Below are 15,838 nucleotides of genomic sequence, written 5' to 3' on the forward strand. Positions count from 1 at the left end.
ACACTTCTAGCACTGAGATGCAGTGCCTTAGACAGCTGTGCCACTGAATTTGCCTAGTTAAATAAAGGTACATAAAAAAATAAAAAAAATAAAAAATAAATTGTTTACACCTGCCCAAACCATAACTCCACCACGACCATGGGTCACTCTGTTCACAACGTTGATATCAACAAGCCACTCACCCACACTGGCGCCATACACGTGGGACTGCGGTTTTGAGGCCGGTTGGGCTTACTGCCAAATTCTCTAAAACGACATTGGAGGCAGATTATGGTAGAGAAATTAACATTCAATTCTCTGATAACAGCTCTGGTGGACATTTTTGCAATCAGCATGTCAATTGAATACTCCCTGAAAACTTGAGACATCTGTGGCACAGTGTTGTGTGACAAAACTTCACATTTTAAAAGTAGCCTTTTATTGTCACCAGTACAAGGTGCAACTGTGTAATGTTCAAGCTGTTTAATCATCTTCTTGATATGCTACACCTGTCAGGTGGATGGATGATATTGGCAATGGATAAATGCTTGCTATCAGGGATGTAAACAAATTTGTGCACAAAATTGGAGAAATAAGCTTACGTTCATGAAATGTGGGACCAACACTGTACAGGTTGCGTTTATGTTTTCCTTCAGCGTATATTAACATGCAATACCATTTCTCCCGAAAGTGGAATAACTGCTCTGGTTCTCTGCATGAAACAGAGGCGTGCTTCCCCCGCGCTGAAAGAGTGTCAGACGCTGCCGAACTAGTAGTCAAAAGTCAGATGACTATTCTATGGTTTCAGACGGCACTCTATCCCCGCTCTTCGAAAGAGAAAGTCATGTATTTTTAAGGTTGGTGCATCAATAGAGTGGTGTTTGAACTAGGGATTATTTTACATCCACAGTGACATTTAAGATGACTCATTGTGTTGTTCTATTTCCAACTGACTGTATCATACCTCTATTGAGCATGTAAATTTGCCTGGAGGATCACGAGAGTTTAGATGAGGACACAGGGCATTTTAAATCATGCATTGGACATTGATTTTTACAATCAACACATTTTAAATGTAAGTTACTATATTTCGGGAAGATCAGATTGACTTGCAAAGCTCAGAATTTTAATTGACATCACAGTCAACTGAACTATTACAAGGAATGGGAATAAGCCACGTTACAACATATAATTAATAAAGTCTTCAATTTATTAATAAATATACATCTATACAATATATCTGTACAACTGCAACTATACACAACAAAGAAGTTAAGGTAAATAAATTTCAAATATTGTTATAATCTGAAAAATCTGATTAGAGATCCTCTCTTCATACACACCTTTGTGACTTGAACTTTATCACAACCAGACATTGATTAAAATGGCAGATGTGTTAAGGTAAATTCCAGTCACAGGCATTTCTCTAAAAGGATAGGATCTGGTCCTATCAGGCTGTTATGTTTAGTCTTTTTGTTGTTGTTGTGTGAAACATATACATCAGTGACTTTACCTGGCGGAACATACTCATCTTTCTACTTTACAGCAAAATGTTTCACCTTTGAGCATTATCCATCTTTGAAACATTACTTAGATAAATTACAGCATTGTGTAATACACCGAATTACACCATCCATTTGTTATAGACTTGAACAGATGATGATTACAGTACAGGTGGTTCATATTCAGATCTATGATTCCCTTAGCACATAAAGGAAACACAAATGAACACTAATTAATTTAAACAAAGATCTAAAGGGTTTAGAAAAAGGAGGTTAAAACAACATGAAGAGGCACTCTAACAGAAGGCAGTAAAGTCCTTCATTCTTTCATTCTCTCATTTCAATGTTCGGTCATTGCCACACTGCAGAGTTCACGGTTCACTTACATGCTTGACCTACATCTTTCAGATGTCATTTAGGACGTTCCACAGAACGATGTGGAACATCTTGAAGAATATTGGGGGTCACAAGAAGAATGATGTCTTCAGGAGTTTGTACGACACATTCAGACGGTGTGACAGGTGACATTCAATGTTCTCATGGTTCCTTTCCTTCTTTGTCTCGGTCTTTTCCTCTGCTGGTTGAGAGATTGTTCCGAAAACACACCTGCATATTCGCTCCATATTGTCTGACAGTTTTACCGACCACATGATACACCTACAGCCCTAAACACCTGCTAAACGTGTAGTCCACTACATACATGTTTTGTAATAATCGGACAGTGGGCAAATTCCCGAGCAGAATCCCTGGAGAAGGGTTCTGGGCTCGGACTCTTGGCCATTTTCTTGTCCGGAATTCTGCAGTGACATCTCCACCTCCCAATCCACTTTCAGAGGAGAGGCCTTCCCTGATGACCAGGGGACTGGGACACAGGTGTTCAGATGTAGTACTCCCTGTTGTCATTGAGGGTGGAGCTATGACTGTCATGGAGGTGGAACTCTGTCCGGTAGGCTGGTTCTGCACGGTAGGCTGCTTCTCTCCGGTAGGCTGTTTCCAGGTTAGTCCGGTGCTCCTTCTCCTTGATGCTGGCGTCTCTCCGGGCCTGCCGGTGCTGGTACAGGAAACGGGTCATCACCGCCACTACACACAGACTGATGAAGACTACTGCTGACACCACACCTGCGGGGGAGCAAAGGCAGCCATCTTTATTGGACTACAGAATAAGTTCTTTAGTGGACTATATAATAAGTTCTTTAGTGGACTATATAATAAGTTCTTTAGTGGACTATATAATAAGTTCTTTAGTGGACTATATAATAAGTTCTTTAGTGGACTATATAATACGTTCTTTAGTGGACTATATAATAAGTTCTTTAGTGGACTATATAATAAGTTCTTTAGTGGACTATATAATAAGTTCTTTAGTGGACTATATAATACGTTCTTTAGTGGACTACAGAGGAAGTTCTTTAGTGGACTACAGAGGAAGTTCTTTAGTGGACTATATAATAAGTTCTTTAGTGGACTATATAATAAGTTCTTTAGTGGACTAGAGAGGAAGTTCTTTAGTGGACTATATAATAAGTTCTTTAGTGGACTATATAATAAGTTCTTTAGTGGACTACAGAGGAAGTTCTTTAGTGGACTAGAGAGGAAGTTCTTTAGTGGACTATATAATAAGTTCTTTAGTGGACTACAGAGGAAGTTCTTTCAGTTGTGAGGATTTGACAGATTTCTATATTATTTATTAAGTATTTATTAATTTAGCTGTTTAGACTCAGAAAAAGTTCATATTAATTTAACTGGCACTGAGATAATTGTGAGCTAAAACTTAAAATCCCTTGCCAAATATGATTCTTACACTTAAAGAATATACGGTAACACTTTATTTGGCACCTAGTGTCAGAACCCGTTATGACACGGTCATAACCATGTCATAATATTTCATAAGAGTTGACATAATCTGTCATAACGCTGTCATGATATGGTCATGACACACATTTAGACTTGTTGTGACATATTGCAATATTTTATGGCTGCTTATGACACCTACATAAGAGTGTCAAAGCCCACAAATCCTACCACGCAAGGCAAACCATTCCATTCTACGTATAAATAGTATGTTATATAACATTTCTCAAAACGGGCCATTTTATTACCATTGTAATTGTACACACACTGATGTCAAACATGTGCCTAGCCCAGTGCTGTGTTGACGGGGATGAATATCGGAGCAGGACAAAACACCCTTTTTGGGACTTATGACTGACATGTGGTCATGTACGTGATAGACCCATATGGCTTACAGTATATTATTACCTGCAATAATAAACATAAGAGTTTTGACTGGACACTATTTGAAAGACGATTACAGAATGATCATGCCCCCCTGTATTTCTTGCTCAATCTTAAAATGAAGCACATTAATCCACTTTACAACGTGTTAAAACAAACATTTAAAACATTTTTTTTTGCCTTGATAATAAAGCAATCTATGCATCATCGCATTTGCAGACTTATGTAAGATAGTCTACTATTCGTAATGTGATGAGTAGATTGCATAGTCATAATTTAGGCTAATAATATAAATCCATCACTGTTCGCAAAAAATGCATGGATGAGGCATGTAGCGTAGAGTAGGCCTAGGCTATGTATGAGATTGTCACGTCCTGACCATAGAGAGCTTTTATTCTCTATGTTGGTTAGGTTGAGGTGTGACGAGGGTGGGTCATCTAGGTCATTATATTTCTATGTTGGCCTGGTATGGTTCCCAATCAGAGGCAGCTTTAGGCAGCCATTTCCCCTTTGTGGGATCTTGACATTGTATAGTTAGTTGCCTGTGAGCACTATAGCAGCTTCATGTTTCGTTTTGGTATATTGTTTTGGTTTATTGTTTTGTTTTGCTGTAAGTTTCACCTAGTAATAAAAAGATGTGGAACCCAGATCACGCCGAGCTTTGGGGTCCAGTTATTCTAACGATCGTGACACAGATACGTTTCTTCTTTATTTGCATTGGAAAAATGTGGCCTTTCATAACCCCATTTCATGGAGTACCACAACATTTTATATACCTGGAGACATTAGCAGAATCTTTTTTAATATGACACATTACAGGGAAGCCTACTCTGCTGACACTGACAAGCAGATCAATAAAAACAACGCTGTCCATATAATAGGCCTACGAGAAGGGGAGACACAAATATAATATAATAGGAAATTATTGTCAAACAACAAACTTTTAAGTAGCACTGACCCAACTACCCAAATAAGTAGTGAATATGCACAGTGCCACACTCAGAGGAGATATTGCCAATGCTCTCTGCTGGTGCAAATAAGATTTTGATAACAGAAAGATTAGGTTTTCATTTTCCTCTCTTTATAGCAATAACCATTTGATTTCCAAACTAGGTTTCCCTGAGATTGTATTTTGAAATATTTCAATATGCCTGGCTTGTCCTCTACTTTTCACAGACAGTCGCAACAATAATCTCCCCAAATTGCGTGCACCGTCTTTCCTTCTGACTGTAGGCAATACGATTTAATAAAACAAAGAAGAAGCTAATGATCCTCTGTGGCCAAATCATGCTTTAGTAGCCAATTTTTTTAACAATTGTATTTATTTCTGTATAGACAGGAGAAAGCTAATTAGGCTATATCATTTTGGCAATTTAACTGAATTTACATTAGCAGAAGTTTAGCTTCCCCTAGCATTATGGACACACTGCCTATGCTTACATATTAAAGAGGTAACCACACGTAACATCCCTATTCGATTGCAGGCTACGGATTATGTTTTTTTGTGGGCCATTATAAATACAAATTAATCTTGATGGGTGGGAATATTATCAAGTGCATGTCAAATTGTTTATGTTGATGTTAATGAATTGTCAATTACCACAGTTATTTGCATGACCACCACAGCCCAAGGTGAGCATACATTTACGCGCTGATGGAGCCTTTATCTGATGGCCAGTCTCAGCGGAGGAAGAAGCCAGCAGGGTCCGCCTCTCAACACCCTTTGCTCTCCCTTTCCTCAATGACCAAATAGGGACACCATCTTCCAGCTGTTAACAAAACTAGAGTTGTACTGTATTATTTTGTGCTTCACGCACAAATTCATGTTGTTTCTCCTATGATCAGAAAAAATACCAAAGCTGCTAAAAAATAACGCAAGCTCATTGATACACTTTCCAACTCATTCATTGCAGCTGCAGTGCTTGTTGTAGTGCAAGTGGAAGTAGTGCGAAGGTAGATTTATTTTATGGCTTATTAAAGCGTTGAGTAGAAAGTGTTGACAGTGCTGAATAAAAACGGAAACATGAACTCACTCGTAAAAACAGCAACTCTTTGTTGTAATTGTTGACAGTCTCTCTCTAAAAGTTTAGAAATCTCACAACATCAACTTTGCTGTAGCTTTCTTTTAAACGCCTGCTACGTTACTGCAGACACAATCATCTGAGCCATCCGATTGGCCAGTGGTAGGCCTATAGTCCACTTGAATTGCTCCCCAACGGGAAGGCTGAGTTTGTGCCTTGAGACATATGAGACGGTTCAAAACGGGAACACGTTTTATATACCCGGCACGACACAAATTAAAGAAATAGGAACGCGAGGCTTATCTTTGGGTTTTCACAGAAACGTTTGGCAATCGACAAGGAATGCCTTGGAGCTCAACCAGTCAATCGCGATCGACCCGTTGGTGACCACTTAACTAGATGGTAGCTAACTGTTAGCTAGCTAGCTACATGAATAGTTGACAGCTAGCTTTAGCTATGTTATGAAAACATTGAGAAAACTGGATTGTAATGTATTTGATAATGTGTGAAAATGTTTGCTATTGCCATAATATATTTGGTATAACGTTTTAGGTTTTCAGCTTTCTTTAGTGGTGTCACTGCATTGTAGCATACTCTATTCTGATTTCTGTCTTTACTTCTATTTTTCAGAGAAAGTATTGCATCCAGGAGTGGAGGTGAAGGCCTTGAAGGAGGCGGCAGAAACAAACTTTCAAGTGAAAATAAACTTCACAGTGAAAAAAACAGATTTGAATAAAAAAATACAATTTAAGAGTTAAATCCTTGATGTTGTAATTAATTCTTTACAGTCATGCTTTTTTTTCATTGTATTTTGAAAAACTTGTAGAAAACACACTTCGTGACACTATCATGAAGCATTATGACCATCATAATCATATAAGCCCTAATGTCACAAAAAGGGTGTCTTGTCCTGCTCCTGAAATCTGCTCCTGCATTCATCCCGGTCATCAGCAACAGAGCATTGGGGTATGTGCATGTCTGACATCAATGTGTGCGCAATTACAATGATAACTTAATATGGTCAATAACAGAAAAAGTTCTATAAGATAAACATACTGTTTACAAGTAGACGATGGTGTAATGGATTGTTTTGCCTTGTGTGGTAGGTTTTGTGGGTTTTGACACTCTTATGTAGGTGTCATAACCAGCCATAAAATAATGCAGTATATGTCACAACAGATCTAAATATGTGTCATGACCATATTACGACAGGTTATGACATATTACGACAGGTTATGACATATTACGACAGGTTATGACATATTACGACAGGTTATGACATATTACGACAGGTTATGACTATGACATATTACGACAGGTTATGACATATTATGACACTAAGTGTCAAATAAAGCGTTCCCGAATTTAATTAGGAATGGTATTCGGTCTTCATTTTCCCCTTTTTTTATCCATTAGCTTCATTATCTACAAACATATCTGACTTAAAGTCAATTCATAAGACCTTTTAAATCAAATCAAATTGTATTTGTCACATGCGCCGAATACAACAGGTGTAGTAGACTTTACCTGTGAAATGCTTACTTACAAGCCCATAACCAACAATGCAGTTCAAGAAAGAGTTAAGAAAATATTTACTAAATAAACTAAAGTAATAAATAAATAAATAATTAAAGTAACAAGATATATACATACCAATAACGAGGCTATATAAAGAGGGTACCGGTACTGAGTTAATGTGCAGGGGTACAGGTTAGTCGAGGTCATTTGTATAGTGACTATGCATAGATAAGGAACAGAGAGTAGCAGCAGTGTAAAAATAAAGGGGCATCAATGTAAATAGTCTGAGTGGCCATTTGATTAACTGTTCAGCAGTCTTATGGCTTGGGGGTAGAAGCTGTTAATGAGCCTTTTGGACCTAGACTTACTTTACAGTGCAAATAACAGCCCTTCTGGGTAATTACTTTGGAAGTCTCTCCAGTGCTGGAAATGTCTAAATTGTGGCATGTTATCCTGTCTTGACAGACACACATTATTCCAAGAAAACGTCTGAGGAGAGAGCAAGAGGCAGAGATAGCCGGGGCTCATTTCACAGGACACTGACTTTGGCAATTGAGCACTTTAACAACTCTGAATTGGAAATCTCACCTCCAATTACCGCATAGTTGCTTTGTGAAGCGTTCCTTAATGGCCCCCTGCCTCTGCCGACTGTCTCTGAATGATCTACCGGGAGAGGGAAGAGAGTGCGGTGACATCATGAGGAATGTATTACATCATTGATCTGTCATTTGTTTGAGGACAGGGAACCGACATAAAACAATGAGCAACGTTCCCTTGGGAACCGTCATTGTGACAATGGAAGAATCTGTAGACTGAAAACTCTATCCCGGCTTCGGTGTTGACAGTGTACAATATTAAAATGTTAGACGACATCGTCCACAGAAATACAGTATATTCTGAATACATTCTAGATTCCTCACCTGATTGAGAGTGAAATATTGTTGAGTCAGCCAGCGCACCACAGTTAGACTCCACCAAGTGACCCCGTACGCTGACCAATGAGCTGGCACGGTTCAGTAGCGCTGCCTTCAGTGGAGCCATGTGATTGAACTGGACTGAGGACAGGCAGCCAATGAAGCCCTTAGATCCTGCCTGCATCACTTCCTCATCCATAGTGTCAACTATGTAAACAACAAGGAAGGTACTAATCAAACTCACAGATTTACCTGATTAATCAGAATGGTAATAAAGCAATCCAACGTCCACCGACGACCACAACGACATCAGTATCTCACCTTGACTAATGCACATGTTGGATAGCATCCCTCAAAGCAATCTCTCTCTTTGTCAATGTGAGATAGCATGAACCACTGAACAGGCCCTCTTGAGACTGTATGTCAATTGTCCCTGCTTGTTGTGTTCAATGAGACAGTCTGTAAATACATATGAACTCTATACAAATCCAATTAGAGCTCCACTAAAATCAAATTCAAAGTTTATTTGTTTACATGCGCTGAATACAACAGGTATTCCAACAGTGCAGTTTTAATAAAAATAAGTTAAGAAAATATTTACTAAATAAACTAAAGTAAAAAAAAAACAATAACAATAAAATAACAATAACAATAACGAGGCTATGTACAGGGGGGTACCGAGTCAATGTGCTGGGGGTACAGGTTAGTCGAGGACAATAAATTATTTTAAAGATTTCTCAGCATTTGCAGTAAATGAATCATAACAACTGCCAAATATGTAGATAGGATGCTGGCTGCTTAGAGCACTTGAATATCATTAAATCAGAGATACGAGCTCTGAAAGCAATTTGCTATTTTGATTTGTGTTAAGGACAAGAGTAGATGGGCATAAGATACAAGAGAGATCAGTGTGTGCTTGTAATTTGTCTAAAGATATTAGATATTTAAATATAATGGAGCCAATCAGACCACGAGGGTCAACATTCAACAGCTTCGTCCCTTTAAAGTAATATTGTATCTAATTGGTTTTAAATCTATAATTACCATACTTCCCATAGGGGGCAATTTACTGTACAGGAAGTAGTGTAATTGACCCCAAAAAAGTTTAACGATGATCATCGCCACCATGTTCATCATTGGTCTTTGTTTGTGGTGCTGCAGCATTCCTTAACACAGCCAAGAATGTATTTCCTTTCATCCTGCAGAAAACACGTTGTACGTAGTGGATGCTGTTGTGCTGTGCTGGAGTCATATGAATACAGTATGTGTGAAAGATAGAACAGGCATACTCTAGAGGGAATGGATGTTTTGTCCTGTATACAATAACCCAGATTTAGCATCCATAATGTGGTTTAGATTTTGCGTGTTTAACTTTACTTTCGTGACTTTTCATGAGTTTGATGAAAAATTGGAAATCATTTGAAATGATTGATGCCTAGGCCTGCCTATGTTTAGTATTTTTTGATTCAATCCTTCTAAATATCTAATACATCGTCAACGATCAATGTCTTAAAACAGTGTTCTTCTCAAAATAATGTACATGTATAGACAGCATCTATTCGTACATATATGCATCCTCATCCCATAGGAGATCCCCAGTACCTTAATGATAAAATGAATCCATTTGTTTTGAAATGCAAATGATGTTGTCAATTAGCATAGATTTACTCGTTCCCTAAACTATTGTGAATCTCTGTGTTAGACAAATTACGCTTGGTTTACTTAACAGTTCCCTTCATCTCCTGACTAATGTGTGAAGTGATAAGCTTGAGTACAATACTCCCAAGATTTGTGACGCGAGCAATATGTGAAACAGATTATTAGACAGATACAATGTCCTGGTGGGGTGGCTGACAACCCTCCGAATCAGCCTGTCAAATCTATATCAGATGCGAGAAGTGATTATTTGACCAAATCTAGTGCTTAGATTGTCTATATCAAGTTATATCACAGACACGACTCGTCTAGCTCTTCCAGCTTACAAGCTTTGCCTTAATTGCAAAGACTGATTCTTCTAAGCCCTGCACTGTGGTAGGCTGTTCATTTACAGTAAAAACGATGACTGTAGCCTCCAGTCATTTAATAATTTCAAACTACCTCAACAAACACGTCCTAATTTCTCTGGTGGGCTCACCTGTGACCTTCCCCAAGGTCAGTGATTTGATGGAGATGAACTCTGTGTCTGGTGACAGGCTGTATTTTAGGTTCATGTCCTTGTCAATCTAGTGGATAGGGAAAAAAGGACATGGAGGTGTGAAGAACACACACAACCCTCCTGCTCCTCAACCTTTTCACCGCCCTCCTCTACACCCCCTACTCCTCACCCTCTTCACCCCCTACTCCTCACCCTCTTCACCCCCTGCTCCTCAATCTCTTCACCCCCTGCTCCTCAATCTCTTCACCCCCTGCTCCTCACCCTCTTCACCCCCTACTCCTCACCCTCTTCACCCCCTACTCCTCACCCTCTTCACCGCCCTGCTCCTCACCCTCTTCACCCCCTACTCCTCACCCTCTTCACCCCCTGCTCCTCACCCTCTTCACCCCCTGTTCCTCACCCTCTTCGCCCCCTGCTCCTCACCCTCTTCACCCCCTGCTCCTCACCCTCTTCACCCCCTGCTCCTCACCCTCTTCGCCCCCTACTCCTCACCCTCGTCACCCCCTACTCCTCACCCTCCTGCTCCTCACCCTCTTCACCCCCTGCTCCTCACCCTCTTCACCCCCTACTCCTCACCCTCGTCACCCCCTACTCCTCACCCTCCTGCTCCTCACCCTCTTCACCCCCTACTCCTCACCCTCTTCACCCCCTACTCCTCACCCGCTTCACCCCCTACTCCTCACCCTCTTCACCCCCTACTCCTCACCCTCTTCACCCCCTACTCCTCACCCTCCTGCTCCTCACCACCCTTCTCCTTACCCTCTTCACCCCCTACTCCTCACCTTTTTCACCCCCTACTCCGCACCCTCTTCACCCCCTACTCCACACCCTCTTCACCCCCTACTCCGCACCCTCCTGCTCTTCACCCTCTTCACCGCCCTACTCCTCACCCTCTTCTCTCTCCCCTGTTCCTCACCCTCTTCTCTCTCCCCTGTTCCTCACCCTCTTCTCTCTCCCCTGCTCCTCACCCTCCTCAATCTCTACTGTTCCTCACCCTATTCTCTCTCCCCTGCTCCTCACCCTCTTCTCTCTCCCCTGCTCCTCACCCTATTCTCTCTCCCCTGCTCCTCACCCTCTTCTCTCTCCCCTGTTCTTACATTTCTATTTCATACATCAAATGTAGGAATCCCATTTGTTGTAAAAATCCCATATTTATCCTTATATTTATGCTCACCTGTAGGTAGACGTCTTTTCCCTCACGGTGGATTCTGATACGGTGGAGGCGTCCGTCTGCCAGGCTGGAGGGTCTGGGACTGAACACATCTGGCCTCCTGTCCACATGGAGATGGTACCAGATCTGGATACTCCCTGTAGACCACAACACAAACTGGGTTAAACCGTGAATTCAAAGGGTTGAAGCCTACCTTGATAATCCTAGACGTGTCCCTACCGTTGCGTGCCAGGATGACTGCTATGTACTGCTGGCTGAAGGTGCTGACAGTGAGCAGCATGGCAGGGCTCTGTGTGGTCATGAAAATGAAAGCCATGTTCTCTCCGGCCCTGCTGTTCCCTCTGTAGACACTGGAGGCCTGGAAGCTCCTATTCTGCATCACAGAGAAAGGCTCCTGGAAGGTGTAGGTCACCGACGACTCTCTGTTAAACGACACAGACACCTCTGTAGGGACAGGGAGAGAGAGCATGGGTTAGGTAATGCATTTTATCATGGGTGACAGTCCAGCACAATATGGTCCTCTCTTACTTGTTGCTAGCCATCATGCTATAGTAAGTACCCCAGAGGCAGCAACTTAAATAGCATCTGCCATTCTGCTAATATGTTTATGGCCATCTAAAAGTAAAAAGAAAAACGTTTTCTAAAAATAACAATATTGTGTAAATTCTGTGTTCCAGATGCTACGGTAGTGGGATTGGATCAAAGTGAGACTATTGTATTTCAGACCAGTGGAATATTTCAGGCTTGTCTGCTCCATGATAATGGAGGCCTAGATTAGTGTGAATGTGAGAGCAGAGACAGACCAAAGACAGCGGAGGAGGAAGGATCTGTCATCTCATCTCATCCCTCTTTGATCTCTTCTTCAGATGGACTCCAATCTGCACTCTGCCACTGATCTCAACACCTCTACTTCAATACTTCAAGAGCAAGTGAACATTAGGACTGAGGATAAGATCTTGATAAGATCTTTGGCCTAAGATCTTTGCTGGCATCGAATATTTCACTTGAAAACACTAAATATTCAAGGTTTTCATCACCTCTGAGCGATGTTAGATTTCTGTAAAAGGGCTGTCGTGACACAGCTCTATGTTAATCAACTTCTCCTGACTGCAGCAGATTGCACTTGGCGAGGGAACTTTTCACCCAGCTTTTAGAAATGATACTATACAAACTGGAAGTGCATGTTTTGTATGTACACTTGAAGTTAAAGGTTAGAATCATAGATGCAGCATCAGAATGAATAGATGAAACAACATTACAGCTAAATCAACCCCTTAACCTCTGTGATGGAGTTACTATGCGTTTCACACCTTCCTTGCAGGAGGGCCCCCCATAGGCAGACTGAGAGCAGTCACAGACGTAGCCGCTGTTCTTCTCAATGCACCTCCCGCTGTTGTGGCAGAGACTGCTGGAGCCACTACAGTGGCCGGGGCAGCCAGCGCTCACCCCCGGGGTCATCTTAGCCCGCTCCTCCAGGCTAAAGGTCACACCGTTTACAGTCAGAGTTCTGATGCAACCCAAGAAGCCCCTCTGCCTAGCCGCCGTTCCCCCTGTAGGAGGGACGACAGGTTATAACGAGTTCATATGTTTATTACAGTGTTATAACACAATTTGTATATAATGCATCATATTCTACTGAGTAATAGCTGCTGTTCCCCCTGGAGGAACCACAGGTTATAACTAGTTCATATGTTTATTACAGTGTTATAACACAATTTGTGTATAATGCATCATATTCTACTGAGTACTAGCTGCTGTTCCCCCTGGAGGAGGGACGACAGGTTATAACTAGTTCATATGTTTATTACAGTGTTATAACACAATTTGTAAATAATGCATCATATTCTACTGAGTACTAGCTGCTGTTCCCTCTGGAGGAGAGATGACATGTTATTACTAGTTCATAATGATTGTTATAATGTTACAACCAGACCTGGGTTCAAATCATATTTCAGGTAGTCAGGTATGGGGCGGCAGGGTAGCCTAGTGGTTAGAGCGCAAGTTCATATCCCCGAGCTGACAAGGTACAAATCTGTCGTTCTGCCCCTGAACAGGCAGTTAACCCACTGTTCCTAGGTCGTCATTGGAAATAAGAATTTGTTCTTAACTGACTTGCCTAGTTAAATAAAGGTAAAAAAATAAATAAATTAACAATTATTTGAATAAATAAGTAGTTGAATATTGCAATGTATTTGGAAATACACTTGTAAAGTATATGAAAATCCTCAAATACACTCCCACGCATTTAGCTCAGTTATTAGAAACTATTATCTGAATTAAGTATTTTGAAATACTTACAGATACAATACAATACATAAAAAATTTAAAAAAAAATATATTATTATAATTTATTTTTTTAACAATTAACCATTCAAATACACATTTTGTTGATTGAACAGTTAAGAACAAAATCTTATTTACAATGACGGCCTACCCTGGCCAAACCCGGACGACGCTGGGCCAATTGTGCGCCACCCAATGGGACTTCCAGGATGTGATGCAGCCTGGATTCCAATCAGGGACTACAGTGACGGCATTTGCACTGAGATGCAGCGCCTTAAACCGCTGCGCCACTCGGGAGCCAAACAATGGTGGAGATGCCAGGGATTGAAACAGAGGCCACATAAATAAAAGTACTTGCTTTGTATTTGAAAATACTGTATTAGTTACAACTCATTGATATGGTTTATATGGTAACACATTTTGAACTGCTCTATGTACATATTAATCCACAGAGGGGCTGTTCACCCTAGCCCTACCAACACACAGCTGGCTGATGAGACTGACTATGAGGCCAGCCCTACCCTACCTGGCTGTTGAGACTGAGACTATGAGGCCAGCCCTACCAACACACAGCTGGCTGTTGAGACTGAGACTATGAGGCCAGCCCTACCAACACACAGCTGGCTGTTGAGACTGAGACTATGAGGCCAGCCCTACCAACACACAGCTGGCTGTTGAGACTGAGACTATGAGGCCAGCCCTACCAACACACAGCTGGTTGTTGAGACTGAAACTAAGGCTATGAGGCCAGGCCAGCCCTACCAACACACAGCTGGCTGTTGAGACTGAGACTATGAGGCCAGTCCTACCTACAAACAGCTGGCTGTTGAGCCTGAGACTATGAGGCCAGTCCTACCCACAAACAGCTGGCTGTTGAGCCTGAGACTATGAAGCCAGTCCTACCCACAAACAGCTGGCTGTTGAAACTGAGACTATGAGGCCAGTCCTACCCACACACAGCTGGCTGTTGAGACTGAGACTATGAGGCCAGTCCTACCCACAAACAGCTGGCTGTTGAGCCTGAGACTATGAGGCCAGTCCTACCCACAAACAGCTGGCTGTTGAGCCGGAGGCGGAGGTGTCCCTCAGATGGAGCTTCCAGGAAGCGCAGGGGCAGCTGGTCCACCTGCAGCGAGGCCTCCTTCACGCTGCGCTCCGCCCTCACATAGTGCCACTGCCTATCATTCAGGGGCACGTGGGACTTAATGGCCAGGACCACCGGCCCGTTTCCCACATCAAAGGAGAACGTCACTGCAAACGGAGCTGGGGGAACAGAACGGGGACACAAGCTGACAGTCATTCAGGTCAGTAGTGAATCTGAGACTCCTCTTTTCTATGGGACACCATTTCGTTATGTCGATGAGATACAATGTGATGCATTGATCTTCAAAGGATTTATTTGTGACCAAATCTTTACACAATTTGTTATTTTCTTGTTGGGGGGAGACGGGGGCTATAGGTGCAATACACAAATGAATATAATTGAAAAGCTTGCATCCACCTGTATGTAAATAAAATAAATAAAAAGAAGTGAGCCTCCACCCCCAACCTCATCCTACGTCTCCATCCATCCATCCAACCACCCACAGTACCTTACAGTCATATTATATATGCATACACGCTGCACTTATTTCAGAGCTCCAAATGGAATATTACGAAAGACTTCAAGATAAGCTTTTACAGACTCATTTTGAACTCAAGACGGTGCTAGCCAGTACATTCACAATGTAGTTTGATCATTATTTTCTTCAACAGCCGCTGTTTACATGGCTGCCAAGGAAAATGTTATTAGAGGCTTGACAGCTTGATAACAGAGCACTGTGTGTGTCATTAGTATTAAATTATGCAGCGCAGGTCAGGAGTGACATCTTGCACATTTTTCTAACTGCATGTCAAATGTAGGCTACTGTAGCTGGGAAGTGCTTTCATCAGAAAAGAGAATATTTATGATTTCAAACCAATGGCCTCCTCCAAATGGATCCTGATGTGTGTGTGTGTGTGTGCGAGCGCGCGCGCACACGTGCGTGCGTGCGTGTGCGAGTGCGTGAGAGTACGGCTAA

At 41.7% G+C, this 15,838-nt stretch overlaps 1 protein-coding gene across 1 annotated transcript in view; it reads right to left on the reverse strand.

The window, feature by feature from the left end:
- Window positions 1-1,174: 1,174 nt before the first annotated feature.
- The window catches only part of LOC110502152 (contactin-associated protein-like 5), a 101,287-nt gene continuing 86,623 nt past the window's right edge, over window positions 1,175-15,838 (reverse strand). Inside the window, exons 17-24 of the mRNA XM_036959343.1 lie at window positions 14,823-15,041; window positions 12,806-13,045; window positions 11,715-11,939; window positions 11,499-11,632; window positions 10,304-10,391; window positions 8,176-8,376; window positions 7,844-7,918; window positions 1,175-2,600 (exon numbers count right to left, since the gene is read on the reverse strand). Coding sequence (XP_036815238.1) covers window positions 2,359-2,600; window positions 7,844-7,918; window positions 8,176-8,376; window positions 10,304-10,391; window positions 11,499-11,632; window positions 11,715-11,939; window positions 12,806-13,045; window positions 14,823-15,041 — 1,424 coding nt within the window. The 3' untranslated portion in view covers window positions 1,175-2,358. The remainder of the gene's footprint in view (window positions 2,601-7,843; window positions 7,919-8,175; window positions 8,377-10,303; window positions 10,392-11,498; window positions 11,633-11,714; window positions 11,940-12,805; window positions 13,046-14,822; window positions 15,042-15,838) is intronic.

This window comes from Oncorhynchus mykiss, chromosome 22 (genome assembly GCF_013265735.2).
Source record: "Oncorhynchus mykiss isolate Arlee chromosome 22, USDA_OmykA_1.1, whole genome shotgun sequence".
Taxonomy (NCBI): domain Eukaryota; kingdom Metazoa; phylum Chordata; class Actinopteri; order Salmoniformes; family Salmonidae; genus Oncorhynchus; species Oncorhynchus mykiss.